Genomic DNA, 14826 nt, shown 5'->3' with positions numbered 1-14826 from the left:
TGTTGCCGAGAGTGCGGCGTGCATACGGCGCGGTCTGGGTGTGTGACGCGCAGCGCCCGGTCGGCCGGTGCGGGGGCTCAGAGGATGAGAGACATCGGTGCTGGGAGGCTGCTGCATCTTCCTCAACGGAGTTGGATGTCACCCCGATCATGGGGCACTGATGGAAACGTCAAAAACTATCAGCATATAACTTTTTGATGCCAGGAAATTTGTCCGTTCCTCCCATTCAGGTGCTGGTCAGCCACTTATTCTCCCGTGTTCGGCTGCGGGAAATTGTCATTTGCTGTTAACGTTAGTACATACTAACGCCAGTATCAACTATATTAGCGTGAATATCTAGGCATGTTTATATCAGAAGAAGTAAAGGACCCACAAAGGAGGTCTTTCAGTTCTCAGGAATGCATAGTTCCTCATTGTCACCCTTTTACAAGATGATGCCATTTGGAACAATGGTCCACAGTTGATCACTTAGTGCTCATGTCTGTTTTGCTTAAACCATGCTAGTCATGCTGTAAAGGTGCCCTCGAGGGTTATGTTACACTCACAGTGCAGCGATTTCGTCTCGCGGCGTGCCGTGATGTAGTTGCGCCCGTTCGCTTGTTCTTTGCGACGGAGCGCGGCCGCGGTCGCCCGCGCCGGTCCGCGTGCCGGTCCCGGCGCCGGCGTGCGCGGCGGTCTGCCGGCGAGCGACAGAGGGGGTCTGCACCGGATGGCGGCGGCGGCCTATTAATGCACCCCGAGCGGCGGCCCGATCACCTCCAGCGGCCGCGACTCGGCTCAATCGCCGCCCGGCAAATGATGAGGAATGAGAGGGCGGCCGGCGAAAGGGTGCCGGGGACCGCGGATGGGGGCGGCCGAGGTGCGGGGACCGAGGTGCGGGGCTCGTTGGACGACTGCGGCGGCCGGGGACCTCCCGCTGATTGCTGCACGGGGCTGGGCGTCCGAGCCGGCGCGCGGCCTGAAACCCCAGCAACTTTTTTGTCACCCACCAAGCAAATCGTCGACTTGTCTTGATTGCTGCACGTACTGTCCAGGACGTCTGACGTCTGCTGGCGCTCACCTGTACCGCATGAAGTGTTGCGCGCCCGTCTGCAGGGCACCAGCGAAAGGCACGGCGGGCGCGTCACCACTGGTGCGTGCGTGATCACCTGAGCCGGCCGGTGCTGTACGGGAGTGTGGTGTGCCCGTGGCGTGTGCCCCTGCGGCGGCCCGCTGACGACGGTGCGCGTCTCGCCAGGCTCGATCGTCTCGCCGAACGGCATCAGTCCGGCCACACTGACCACCATCAAGGTGGAGAACTCGTCCGTCAACTACTACTGCAGCAGCTACACGCCGCCGGCGCCCGACCACCACGGCCTGCTCGTCTCCGGCGCCTACTGTGAGTGCCACCCCCGGCCACCCGGCCACCCGGCCCCGTCCCCGGCCCCTGCCACCCGGCCACCCGGCTACCAGTCATCGGCCCCGGCCCGGTCACCAGCGCATGATCTAAACAGGAATGTGTGGACCTTGTCTCCATGTGTGCCGTACGAGCGCTGTTAACGGTGGCATCGATGGTGAGGCCGGGTCAGGGGCGTTGACGGCGGCGGTAGTTATCGTGCCGGCGGCTCCTGCGGGTGTGCGCTGTCTGCCGCTGTCCAGGAGGGCTCCGACGGCTGCCTGACGCTGAGCCGGCACCTGGCGGCACACAGCGCTGTGTTCTCTGGCCGCTGGCGCCGGCTGCCACTCGGCCGCGGCCCCGTGTTGGCGCCGTCGCCGCTGCGTGCGAGCGCGCGTCCCCTGCCCGTCTGATTGACGGTGGCGCCGCCGTGCGTGCGAGCGCGCGCCGCCTGCCCGTCTGACTGACGGTGGCGCCGCCGTGCGTGCGAGCACGCGCCGCCTGCCCGTCTGACTGACGGTGGCGCCGCCGTGCGTGCGAGCGCGCGCCGCCCGCCCGTCTGACTGACGGTGGCGCCGCCGTGCGTGCAGCGGGTGGCGGCGGTGGCGGAGGCGGCGGCGGCCTGGCGATGCCTCGCACCTCGCACAGTCCGGCGGCCGAGCCGCGCGTCAAGCGGCTGCGGCGGCTCAGCTCGGACGAGGAGCGCGACCGGCAGGCCGAGATCGGCTACTACGGCCAGTCGCCCGTCTCGCTGGCCTCCCAGGGCTCGTGGCACGCCGACGTCGACCACAGCACGTTCGGTGAGCGGTGCACGCCGCCCGGGCCGCGCCCTGTAGTGTCGCGCGCGCGCGCGCGCGCCGTTGTACCGCCGTCCCGGGCATGCTGTACAGACGGACAGCCGGCGATCTAACCCCCGCCCCGCCCCGCCCCCGCCCGCCCCGCCCTCTCACTCTCTGTCTGTCCGTCTGTCCGTCTGTCTGTCTGTCGTCTTGCTCTTTCTCTCTCTCTTTCTCTCTCCTCTCTGGCCCTGCTGGACTCGCTGGAGTGTGACCGCGCCCTGTGCGTGTGCGTGTGCGTGTGCGCGTGCGCGTGCGCGTTCGCGTTGCGCGTGCCCGCAGCCACTAACCGTGTGCCCCTCTCCTGCAGCCGCCGCCGCCCTTCCCCTCGTGCGCGCCCCCTCATCGGAGCCCTCAGGCCAGGAGCACCGGCCGGCCGGCAGTCCGCACCACAGAGAAGGTAAACGGACCGGCCGCGGCGGTCGCGTTCACCGGGCTGGGTGGCGAGCGCGGGGTCGGTCGGCGGCAGGCGCTCGGACGCCGGAGAGAGGTAGGCGGCACCGTCGGTGGGCAGACCCCGAGCTGGCGGCGCGCGGCGTCCCGTCCACCGTAGAGTGTGCCAGCCTGACGCCGGCGGCGAGCGCTGCCGGCCGGGCGTGGAGCCGCAACCCCACCTGTCTGTCCGTGTAGCAGAGGCGTCCTTGCCAGCCGTGTGCGTGTCTGTGTGTAACACGCCCGCCCACTAACGCAGCGCCGCCGTCTTGTGATGGCGCCGATTGGTGGCCGGCCGGTTTGGGCGCGTGACGGCGTCCGATCGCGTGGTGCCGAGCTGACGCTCACGCTCGGCGGTCACGTCCGCCGGGCTATCCTGCTCCCCTGGCGGTGTTGGATGGTCGCCCTGAGCCGTGTCCGGGGTGCGTCGGCCGCTGACCCGGGCCTCCCCCGCCCGGCAGCCGGCCTCTCCAACATGATCCTGCCGAGCGCCAGCTACTACCAGGAGTCGGAGCACAGCCCGGGCAAGTACCAGGAGAACGGGCACGACACCTTCTCCGACTTCGTCACGCTGGTGTGCCAGGAGGCGCAGAACACGCAGCCGCAGGTGAGCAGTGGCGCGGGGCGCGAGCCGCGGCTGGGCGGCGGACAGACGGCCTCAGACTGGCGGACTGGGGCCGAGACCGGCATTGTGGAAACGGGCCTCAGGGTGAGACTCCGTGGGCGTGGGATGGGATTGCGGTGGTGTGGCGGACGTGCTGACGCTACCATTGAACGGGTGCAGAGGCCTCATCTTTCGGAGATACTGGGGGTTAGACCAGCGACTGGGCGGCCAGCTGAAGGACTGTGCTGAGGGCCACCCCGGAGACTGGGACTGACGCTGATTGCAGTGCTGACTGGCGGCGTGCACTTAGAGTCCTCAGCTGGTCCAGGAGACTGGTCCTGAGATGTGCCTGCGTACTGTAGATACCGAGATTGCAGCGACTGAGGCGGAGAATGAGAATGCCGCGGCGACTGAGAGGCCGCCCGCTCAGTCATCGCTCCCTCCCCCATTTGTGTTCGGTTGTCGTCATGCTGAGCGCCGGCCGCCCCGGCTCTCAGCGTCGGTTTGTGTGTGTGTGTGCGTGTGTGTGTGATTTCTGTTGTCCCGCACTGGCCGCAGCAAGGCCTAGGCTTGGCGTTAGTGGCGTTTCGTTTGGCCCGCTTGTGCTGCCCGCCCAGGCTTGTGCTGCATGAGCTCCCTTGGTAACGCCTGACCGCTGGGTGTTGTTTTAGACGTGGAAGTCGTCGACCATAACTAAAGCTAACGACAGCCGTCTGCTCTGGAAGGAGGGCAAGGTGAGAGGGCCGCCGCGGTCTGCTGTGTTTCCGGGCGTGCGCACGCGGCCCGTTCTGATTTGCATCACGCGAGCGCGTAGAAACGTCAAACGAGCTTTGGCCGACGTAGGTTTTGCGCAGCGCTTGCGTTGTGACAAGTGATTTTGGGCTAGACTGCGCCGCTGTTGCACGGGATTCGCATTGTGCAAACGGCCTCGAGCCGCGTACCGTTAAAGATGCCTTGTGACTGCTCCTTATGCGGGGGGGCCGCCGGCCGGCGGCAGCGGCCGGGGCCGGGGCGCGTGGCGTGCGGCGTGCGGCGTGCGACGTGCGGGGCGGCGCGCTGAGCGGCGTCGCGGCCTTTCTGTGCCGCCAGGCGTCGGTGCCCACCGGCACGCTGTCCGTCTCCAGCGCCGCCGGCCGCCAGCACAAGTACTACAACAGCAGCATGCTGCCTCCGCCGCCGCCGCCGCCCATGGCGCGGCCGGTGGCCATCATCCGCTCCACGGGTGAGGTTCGCAGCGGCGCTTGGTCGCCGCCGCCCATGGCGCGGCCGGTGGCCATCATCCGCTCCACGGGTGAGGTTCGCCGCGGCGCTTGGCCGCCGCCGCCCATGGTGCGGCCGGTGGCCATCATCCGCTCCACGGGTGAGGTTCGCCGCGGCGCTTGGTCGCCGCCGCCGTCGCCGCCGCGGGGGCGCCGTCCTCCCTGTGCGTGAGCGCGGCTAAGGCTGGCCCATAATGCGTCCGTCGCCTGGTCTGACGAGCTGGGGTGTGGCTATCGCGCCCCTGGCGTGTGCGCGCGCGTGTGGCACTCACAGGTCAACTTGTGCCAGAATAGCGAAGTGCTCGGCCCAGATGCATTCCGCTCTTTTTCACTTGTGACAAAACTAAGGTGATGTGATTCCCATATTCTCAAAGCGTCATGTTTTGACTCGTAGCGGGTCTTTTGTTGCTGTGCGGCGTCGCGCCCGCGCGTGGTTGTGGCGCCGCCGTCAGTGCGTTGGTCACCTCTGACCGTCGGGCCGCCCGGCAGCGGACGTCACCTGCGGCAGCGAGGCCTCGCCGCCGTCGGCGCACGCCGTCTCGCCGCACGCCGTCTCGGTCGTCATGGAGACGGACGCCGCCGGCGAGCGCATGACGTCGCCGCCGAGCAGCTCCAGCAACGGCCAGGTGAGCGGGCGGCCGGCGCGGCCCGCCCGGGCCGGCCCCGTCGCGTTCTGTCGGAATAACCCTGACCGGCGCCGCCCGCGGCCGGCGCCTGTCCGCGCCGTCCAGACGTGACGTGACGCGGTGTGACGTGTTGCAGGCCAGCCCGGAGCCGGCCGGCCGGCGCGGCAGTCCCGTTATCACGCTGGTGCAGCACGCGGTGACCGGCCAGGTGAGCCGGCGGCCGCCGCGCCGCCCGCGCCAGCCGGCCGCGCCGCCGCCTGCTCTGGCCGCCGCCCCGGGCTGCCGCGCGCTCTGTACTCTGCCGCCGCCTCTCTGCCAGCTGGTGCAGCGCAAGGGGCTCCTCTTCTCTGTCGTCTGCTACGGCTCAAAGGGCTTCTCTGTTTGTCACGGCTCATAGGGCTCCTCTGCCTGGCACGGCTCAAAGAGCTCTTCCCTGTCCGACACTGCTCAAAGGGCTCCTCTGTCCGGCCAGCTTAAAGGGCTGTTCTCTGGCTGGCATGGCTCAAATGGCCCTTCTGCGTTTCAAAGCTCAGAACGCTCTACTCGGTCCACCACAGCGCAAAGGGCTCCTCCATTTGATCTAGCTCAAAGGGCTCCTGTCTGTCAGCCGCGGCTTAAAGTGCTTCTTTGTCAGCCATTGCTCAAAGGGCTTCGCTGTCTGCCATGGCCCAGAGGGCTCCTCCAACAGCCATTGCTTAAAGGGCTCCTCTGTCTGCAAGGGGTCAGAGGGTTCCTCTGCCGGCCACGGCTCAAATGGCTCCTGTATCTGCCACGGATCAAAGGGCCCCTCTTTGTCAGCCACGGCTCAAAGGGCTTCTCTGTCCGTCATGACTCAAAGGGGTGCTTTCTCAACCATGGCTCAAACGGCTCGTCTGTCAGCCACGGCTCAAAGAGCTTCTCATTGCCAGCCACGTCTTAAAGGGTGCCTCTGTCTGCCACAGCTCAAAGGGCTCCTCTTTGTCAGCCACGGCCCAAAGGGCTCCTCTGTCTGCTACGGCTCAAAGGGCCCCCGTCTTCCCGTCACGACTCCAGGGGCTAGCTACTGTCACAGCTGTCGGCTACCACTCATCCCATGGCTTTTCTGTCACTCTTCCGGCACATATGTGACCTTTTCTCCGCCAGTTATCACATCTAACAGAGCTGCTGTTGCCAGCTATCAGCTTTCTCATTACTGAGAGCCGCTCTCTGCCAGCACCCGCGTTTTGAGCTTGTGCCTCACCAGAAGCCGTGGCGTTTACTGGCTCTCCTCCAGCTTGTGCGCTGCCCGGACCACGTGCCCGCCGACGGCCGCACCTCGAGCGGCAGTCTCCGCCAGCTGCGCCGCAGTATCGGGATTCTGCGCTGCCTGCTGCCGACGATTTGTGTCTTTAGCGCGGCGCTCCGTGGATCGCACGATCAGTGTTCCTTCCGACCCATGGTCGCGTGCACATGGGTGCATTCCAGTACAGGAGCAGCTCTGCGGGCGGTCGCGCGCGTCCTTGCACGGTTTGAAGCGGTGCTGTAGGGTTGCGTAGCCTGATCTGTTCCGTTCGCCCGGCACATGCCCCGCTAATGCCGGCGCGACTTCGCTCTTCAGCTGGGTAATCGTTCAACTGTCGCCCAGTCGTGACCGCACTGTGGCGCTACTGGTGCTTCACTCCTGGAGACTGTTCGGCCCGCGCTGCCGGCTCAGTCAGATGGTGCCTCGGGCGTGATGAAATGGGTTCAGATGAGATCGGTCAAACGATGGCTCGGGGCTCGGTCAGACGGTGGCTCGGGACTCGGTCAGACGGTGGCTCGGGGCTTGGTCAAACAATGGCTCGGGGCTCGGTCAGACGGTGACTCGGGGATCGGTCAGACGGTGGCTCGGGACTCGGTCAGACGATGGCTCGGGGATCGGTCAGACGGTGGCTCGGGCTCGGTCAGGCGGTGGCTCGGGGATGAGTCAGACGGTGGCTCGAGGCTCGGTCAGACGGTGGCTCGGGCTCGGTCAGGCGGTGGCTCGGGGATGGGTCAGACGGTGGCTCGGGACTCGGTCAGACGATGGCTGGGGACTCGATCAGACGCTGGCCCTGGGCTCGCTGAGACAGTGACTCGGGGCTCGGTGAGACCCTGGCTCGAACGACACCGGTGCTGTCTGGTGGCTTCATCACGCCGTCATCTACACGCTTCGGCTCGCCGGCCGGGTTCCCCGCACCCTTTCAGTTGGCTTAGGGTGAAGTCGCTGATCTCTTCGCTCTGCCACAACACTTTCTGCTGTCTGCTTCTGCGCTTGGTGTACCCTGGCTTTGGAACCGGCTCCTGGTACATCGGCGTGCGGTCGATTGTGTTTTTGTTTAGCTGGTCATAGCATGGGAGACTAACTGAGATACGATCGGGTCACTGTGTCGGGCTAGGTGATACACTTTGATGGCAGATTGGGACTCACTGCTGCGCACAAAACGTGATCTCGGCAGCGCTGGCCGTGGCCTTGTTTTGCCCGCGAACGTTGGGCTGACCTTATTCGGGTTTTGGCAGCTGATCTTTCATCACTTTTGGAGCCTGCGGTTCGTGCATCGCAACCCAAGTCCCGTTATGAAGACAGCGTGCATCGTAAAGGGACAAAAAATGCCCAAAATGATAAAAAATAACCAGTCGCATTATTTGCTGTCACGCATTTTTTTCGTCAAACCCACATTTGCTGCTACGCAGCTTTTCGCCAACTCTTTTAGCTAAACAAAAAACAAGGAATTTTAGCGTTTCAAGTGTCACATGCCTGTAGATCTCTAACAAATGAATTCAATGTGCACAGGCCGAATTGGCATGGATCGCGGATGGCTGGTGTTGTTCAGGGCCGGTTCCACACTCTCAAGGGTCATGTAACGCCGGTGTGTGCTCCAGCCCGTCAGAATGCACCTGGTATTAAAAATGCGCTTGTTTCTGTGGCTTGCAACATTGCTGTGAGCAACGTCGCATGACTTGTTAACTTAAGTTGTTTAAGGAACTTCTTACTCTGTGTGAGCGTGCCTCCCATGTGTTTACTCACCCGGGAATATATGTGAACCGTCTAAATCAGCCCAGCACAGTTCTCGTGCGGCGTACTGCAAAGTGGATGCAGATGGGAGTTCTGGCATCTGATTTGTCTGGGAACAGTCAAACGATTGCCAGGAACCGTCGGCAGAAAGAAGTGCAATCCCGCGAAGCACATTATTGAGCTTTTCGTTGAAATATGAGCGATGCGAAGAACGCTGGCGACTTGAACTGCAGTCATGAGGCTATCACTTCAAAGTTGCCGTCTGTCCGCAGCTGTACGACGGCTGACTTTATCTGACCCCTGCGACCTTGGCCTGTGCCGGCAGACGCGCCAGATGTCCTGTGTATCCGGCCCCTGTCTCCTGTGACCCGACTGTGCACGTCCGCTGGCGGTCCCACTTACCCGTGACCTGTGTCCTCGTCCCCAGCCGTTCGCGTGCGCCAGTATCGCCGGGTTCTGCGGCCGCTGCTCGCCGTTGGTTCGCTGTTGGCTGTGACAGAACCTTCTCTCCGCAGCTGTACACGTACACCAGTATTCCCGGCTCGGTGAGCCCGACCAACATGGCGCTGTACACGTCGCCGCCGCGCTCGGCCGCCAGCAGCGTCGTGCGGATGTCGACGGGTTCGACCGGCGGCGGCGGCGGCTCGGGCACCCCCAGCGCCTCCGGCGGCGGCCGCTGGAACCAGCACTTCATCCTCGAGGAGAATGTCGACTACGGCATGATGCAGAGCCTGCTGCCGGCCACCGCCGGCTCCGACGTGCCGTCCGGCATCATCGATGACGGTGAGGAGTGGCGACGACGTCACTGTCAGGTGTCCGTAAAGCAGTGGATCTGCTTGGTTGAGTCTCATGGGAGGGGGAGGAGGAGGGGGTCATAAAGCAGTCAGGATGTGATGATTAGGTGTGCATAGTAGCCTCGATTCTTAACCGCCAGCAGTAGTGCGACTGCAGCGTGCTTTGCCTTGTGACCAGACGTGCCGGGTCGCCAGTCCCGCGTGTGTCTGCCCCCATCTGGTCGGAAGGACCGGCGCGGCCGCGTGTGTGGTATGTCGCCTCCGGTCGCTGCGGCGTGACCCGGGGCCACGTCCAGACGGTCACCGCGTGCCCCTGCCGCCGCCAGATCGGTACTTCAGCTCGGTGGTGCACGCGGCCGACGCCCTGGAGTCGGCGGCCGGCTCGGCGGCGTCGGCGGCGGCCGGCGCGTCGCCAGCGAGCCAGCCGCCAGCGTCGCCGGCCGCCAAGTCGCAGCCCTGAGCCGGCGGCCCGGCAGGCGGCGGCTCTAGTCAGCGGCGTCCGCCGCCATTCGCGTGCCAAAGCCGCGCCGGGAAGTGCCTGCGCCGCGCCGCGCCCGTCCGGCGGCCGTCGACAGCGGCGCACCACCCGGCACGGCCTCAGAGCGGCGCGCGGCCGGCGGCGCGGCCGGCCCGGACGGCCGGCCAGGGGCGCTGGCATCGGTAGCTGCGCGGGGGACACTGTGGATCTAGTCGTTTTGTTCGGCGAGCGAACGTTTGAGTCGGGGCCGCGGTCCCATTCTGTGATACGCGTTAGTAGCGAGGTTTCGTTCGCCGCACAGAGGGCGAGGAAGGAGCGCCATCGTCCGGCCGCCGCCGCCGCCGCCTTAGCCTGCCGCTTCCATCTCTGCCGCCGCCGCCGCCACCGCCGCCACCGCCGCGCCGCGCCGCCGCCGCTGCTGCTGATGCCGCGTGTCCAGCCGCCCGAGCGGCGTGGCCACCAGGCCGCCGTAGTTAGCGATAGCGTGAGCAATGCTAGGTCTTTCAGGCACTAGGATAGCCGAAATAGTTGCCTTGTCTCATGCAATAGTAAACTGTTCGTGGTTAGCCGTGTTGTGAACTAGTGGTGCGCGTGTCGTTGGTGGTTTGACCGCAGCTAACTAAGTAATCTGCGAGGTCCTTGTTGTACTCATCCACGCACGGAAAGAGCTTGTAGCGGAGTCGACACGCGGTAGATGACGTGGCCCTGAGGGGGTGTTCGCCGGCGCCAGCTCGTGATGCGGCTGGCACAGTGCGCTGCTCTACTATGAGCTCACTACAAACTTGTCTCCTTCGGTCGTCCGAAGCAGACGTTGCTTCTTCACTTCCGTTCCTCTGGTAGTCGGCTCGTGACGGGCCGTCTCGGTGGCGACGTTGCGCCGGCAGCCCACCTCAGTCGCCTCACATTTCCCCTGAGCGGACAGTGCGCCTGCGGACTTCTAGCGTGAGGTTGTGAAGGGCCTGTCCGGGGCACGATGGGCCCGCGCCTGCGCCGTCCGCCCCGGCGTCGCGCTGGATCGCACAGCGTCGTCAGCCTCTCGTCGACCCGTTGCGCCTTGGCCGGGCGCGTGGCCGGTCTGGCCGGCGTGGGGACCGCGCCGGACCGCGACGGACGGGCCGCTCCGTCGGCGACCAGACGGAGTCGGCCCTCCGAACCGGACCAGCACTGCCGGTCACGCCCGCCGCCGCTGCTCCGCGGCACGGGTACCGGACTCGGTACCAGCGACGGTCGACAAGCAGCTCACGTCTCGGCCGCCGACGTCCCCCGATTCGGGGAGCACCGCCCGCCTTCAGCCCGTGCGGCCGACGCCGCGTGCCGCCCGTTGACTCCGCCTCCGCCGGCTCGCCCGGCCGCCCTCAGCCGGCGGGCTGCGGGCGCCTGCCGCCAACACGCGCCACCTGTACAAGTGCCGGCCGGTCTGCCATCGTGGCGCCCGCGCACCAAGCAATAACGTGACCAAAAATGTCTCCGCAGCGTGGGCGGCCCCACGCGGCCCTCTCCCGACCGGCCGCAGCCGCCAGCCTGGCTCCATTAACACGTCCCACGTTGTACATAATGCTACAGTGATTGTTGACATGGACCTAGCGTAGTCTTCCCGTGTGGTGCCGTCGTGTTATATACATACATATATATATACTTATTTATAGCCGGGTCGGCGCGGACTAACCCCGATTTTTTATACGGCCTGGTCGCGGCGCTCCCAGTGAGAGCGGCCGCCGCCCCGGATACACCAGACTTCAGACCGCTCCTCGCCCGATTAGCTGTTTTTTTATTTATCCGTGATGTGTACGTGTTTTCTTTTTTGGAGCGCGTGCGGCCGAACCGGCGAGGTGGGCGGGGCCGACGGCCGAGCCCGGCGCCGCTGGTCGGTGGCGGCCCGCCTCTGCCGCCGCCGCCGCCGCCGGAAGTGCCCGCTTCCGGGCCGCGTGAGGCCAGCGTGTCGCGCCGCTGCCCCCGGGCCGCCCTGCCGGTCGGCCTGTGTTGTTTCCGGGCATCCTGTTGAAATCGTTTTTGTTGCTGGCGTACGCCGACGCCGGAGAGACGACGCTTGGTAGCCTCGTCGCGCAGTTTTGAAGTTTTTCGGTAATGAAATTTAGCTTTAATCATCGACAGTTGTGCAAATGATGCGAAATACATACAGAAAACGCCGTGGTCATCTTTCGACTCCGTCCGGCGACCCCGGCTTCAACATATTGCATATAGCCAAGCTCCTCGCTCGGCCTTTGCAGCTCCGACCATCCCAGAGTTCGCTGGACATCCCAAGCTCCATCATGCTCCGATGCCCCTCTTCACCAGGCCCGGTAACACATGACAATCTTAGTGCCACGGGCAGCCTCAAGCGCGCACGATCGCTTGGTAGGCCGATGTGCCGGGCAGGAGCGTTGCCGGCTAGTGATTGGTGGAGTGGTGGCAGTTGACGCGGGGGGCAATCAGCAGTGTCGGTCGCACGGTCCGTATGGTAGGAGTGGCACAATTGGTTCCGAAGCATGTGCTCTGTTCAGATTTTGGCCGCCTTTTTAAGCTCGTGGAGTGTGTTGAAACAGTGGGGAATTTCGGGTGTCCTGCTACCTTGTTTTAAAACCATTCCATCTTACATCTAATTCAAGCGGATTGTGGGTCACGTTATATCCTTACTAACATAAAACATAACATGTTACATCCTCACTCACATGAGATAGTTGCTAAATGGTAGAAATCGTGCACTGCTCTGGGCATTACCATTGTACTCGAGCAACCTAACAAAACGCAGTGAGAGAACAGTGCAATGCATTTCGCGAGTAATCCCTTTATAATTCTGCGGTGCGCTTCATACGTGCTGGCTGTGGCTTCGGTTCATCCACATGTTGCATGTAACCGATCTCCTCAGGCCTCAGCGTCGCCCGGCTATGGTGCCGAAGCCTCCGCCCGTGAGGAGCTTCCACAGACGTGCCAATCTTCTCAGGCCTCAGCGTCGCGCGGCTATGGTGCCGAAGCCTCCGCCCGTGAGGAGCTTCCACAGACGTGCCAATCTCCTCAGGCCTCAGCGTCGCGCGGCTATGGTGCCGAAGCCTCCGCCCGTGAGGAGCTTCCACAGACGTGCCAATCTCCTCAGGCCTCAGCGTCGCGCGGCTATGGTGCCGGAGCCCTCGCCCGTGAGGAGCTTCCACAGACGTGCCAATCTCCTCAGGCCTCAGCGTCGCGCGGATGTGGTGCCGAAGCCCTCGCCCACGAGGAGCTTCCACAGACGTGCCAATCTCCTCAGGCCTCAGCGTCGCGCGGCTATGGTGCCGGAGCCTCCGCCCGTGAGGAGCTTCCACGGACGTGCCAACATCCGAGGGCCTCAGCGTCGCGCGGCTATGGTGCCGAAGCCCCCGCCCGTGAGGAGCTTCCACGGACGTGCCAACATCCGAGGGCCTCAGCGTCGCGCGGCTATGGTGCCGAAGCCCTCGCCCGTGAGGAGCTTCCACGGACGTGCCAATCTCCTCAGGCCTCAGCGTCGCGCGGCTATGGTGCCGAAGCCCTCGCCCGTGAGGAGGTTCCACGGAAGTGCCAACATCCGAGGGCCTCGGCGTTCTGCGGGGACCTGGAGTGTCGGAAAGTCTCGAATCCGTCTTGATGTCCCTCGACGGTCGCGTGCCCTGTCCGTCCAGTCTTCAGGCGCTTGACCTTTCTGCGCCTCCCGTATAGCCTTGGCGGGTTCAAATTTGACATGGGGGTGAAGGGTCCGACGACACCCCATAATCTTTGAACCCGTTGCGAGATCTCGCGTGAAGGATCGCTTGTAAAACTCCTGCACCCCCACTTCCGCTGCCCGGTCCCCAGACACGAGGCCTGTGTCAGTTATGGACCACCGAGATTGTCAGTGTCACGAGACTGCAGAAGAGACCCGATACGATGGGAGGCTCCTGTTTGGTCAGAAGGTCGAGATGGCCGGGTGTCAAGGCGGCCAGAGGGCCCTGAAACGCCCAAGTGGCTCGAAGTCAATGTGGAGCCCGAAATACGCGAAAGGTCCACGGACGGGCAAGGGATCTTTGACCGTGAAATACTGGTGATGGTCAAAAGGTTGGTGGTCACCATGGTCCCTTGACAAAAGAGGCCGAAACGACGGAAAAGTTTCCAGCTGGTAACGGGGCTCTAGCACGATCAAACGTCCCGGAGGATCAAGAGGTTCTGAGGGGCACGTGTGCGTCTGAATGCAGAAAGGTTCAAAGGCATTGCAGAGTCCGCAGATGGCCGGAGAGTCCGGAATAATCGTTTTAGGAGCCCCTGAACCAAACAAGAAAGCGAATAATAGCTCGGTGCGGCCAAAATAGCTCGAAATGGTCGGAGCGCTTAAGAGGCTACTGGTTATGGGCAGCTATAATGGCTACTAGATTCGAACGGACCCAAAATGATCAGCGGTATTCTAAACAGTCGGGGGTTGAGACGGTCAAATACCGGCCAAAGACCCAGCTGGTCAAAGCATGCTAGACAGTTGAGCGATTCCAAATTGGTCAAGGGGTACCAAGATTTTCAAAGGGTCAGGAACAGCCAAGTAACACGTGAACGCTTAGGCGGCGAAACCCATTGAATGTTCTGAATGCGAGTCTTCGAGAAAGCCATGATTATCGAGACGGTCGAGGGATCTGGGATGTCAGAGGCGGTCAAATGGGTGGAAACTCCCGAATTTCTGAAACATCGGGACCCAAAAACAGACAACTTATGGCTAAAATAGGATAGACAGATGGAGAGGGCAGCTGAGGGGTGGCTGGGTGGCGTTACCGGGCCGGGCGTCCGCCATCGGCCAGAGTCGGCTGGAAGTGCGGCCGAGAGCAGCAGCGGACGCGTGGCCTGTCTCATCTAACAGATTGGACGAATGGGTGGTGGGTCGTGGGTTCCCTGGCGGTGATAACATAGGTGTTGTTAGGAGAGGAGCTGGGGTTTGAGTGTTCCGCTTTCGCGCTAATCCACTTATCAAGCATGCACCGAATTACGTTCAGAGGCCAGTTTTACAAAAAGGCACTGCCGCTTCTTGGCAAAAGATAACTCCGGCAAAAAACTCTCCGCCTACCGATATTTATAAACGACTCTGACACCCGATGTAAATTTCACTAGCGACGACTTTTTCAGACTCAAAATCTGCTGCTGCCTATTAGAAGCACTAGATGCTATCGTACCGCAAATAAACGTCTTGTTATTTTTACGATGGTCGATTATGCTCATTGGAAAGGACGAATAGTTTTTTTTTTGCAAAATGGGTTCAAAAAGTATCTTACGCGTGTAATTTGTTGTTTGTGTATCCCAATAGCATTTTAACCTCTATATTCAAAACAAAATTCTACCCAAGTGGTAGGCAGTGGTCAAAGGTACACAGGAAGATGTAGCTCAGCATGCGAAACTTTTACGTTTTCCGAGTAGCTGAATAAGGTATGAAGCATTCCGAGTCGCGTAAAAAAGCCAAAAATGTGTATG

At 62.8% G+C, this 14826-nt stretch overlaps 1 protein-coding gene across 8 annotated transcripts in view; it reads left to right on the top strand.

The window, feature by feature from the left end:
• Positions 1–9393, top strand: part of LOC119108202 (nuclear factor 1 X-type) — a 55400-nt gene extending 46007 nt beyond the window's left edge. For 4 of the 8 annotated variants that reach the window (XM_037231779.1, XM_037231780.1, XM_037231782.1 and 1 more), the window contains 10 exons: positions 1238–1378; positions 1966–2175; positions 2522–2611; positions 3105–3250; positions 3919–3981; positions 4337–4469; positions 4996–5132; positions 5269–5340; positions 8640–8907; positions 9245–9393. In XM_037231779.1, coding sequence (XP_037087674.1) covers positions 1238–1378; positions 1966–2175; positions 2522–2611; positions 3105–3250; positions 3919–3981; positions 4337–4469; positions 4996–5132; positions 5269–5340; positions 8640–8907; positions 9245–9378 — 1394 coding nt within the window. In that variant the 3' untranslated portion in view covers positions 9379–9393. The remainder of the gene's footprint in view (positions 1–1237; positions 1379–1965; positions 2176–2521; positions 2612–3104; positions 3251–3918; positions 3982–4336; positions 4470–4995; positions 5133–5268; positions 5341–8639; positions 8908–9244) is intronic. The other 4 variants (XM_037231785.1, XM_037231784.1, XM_037231781.1 and 1 more) reach the window with 4 other exon arrangements.
• The last annotated feature ends 5433 nt before the right edge of the window (positions 9394–14826 follow it).

Source organism: Pollicipes pollicipes, unplaced genomic scaffold (genome assembly GCF_011947565.3).
Source record: "Pollicipes pollicipes isolate AB1234 unplaced genomic scaffold, Ppol_2.1 Scaffold_6686;HRSCAF=7923_pilon_pilon_pilon, whole genome shotgun sequence".
NCBI lineage: Eukaryota > Metazoa > Arthropoda > Thecostraca > Pollicipedomorpha > Pollicipedidae > Pollicipes > Pollicipes pollicipes.
The sequence above is the reverse complement of the archived record's forward strand: the minus strand, read 5'-3'. Positions and strand labels throughout refer to the sequence as shown.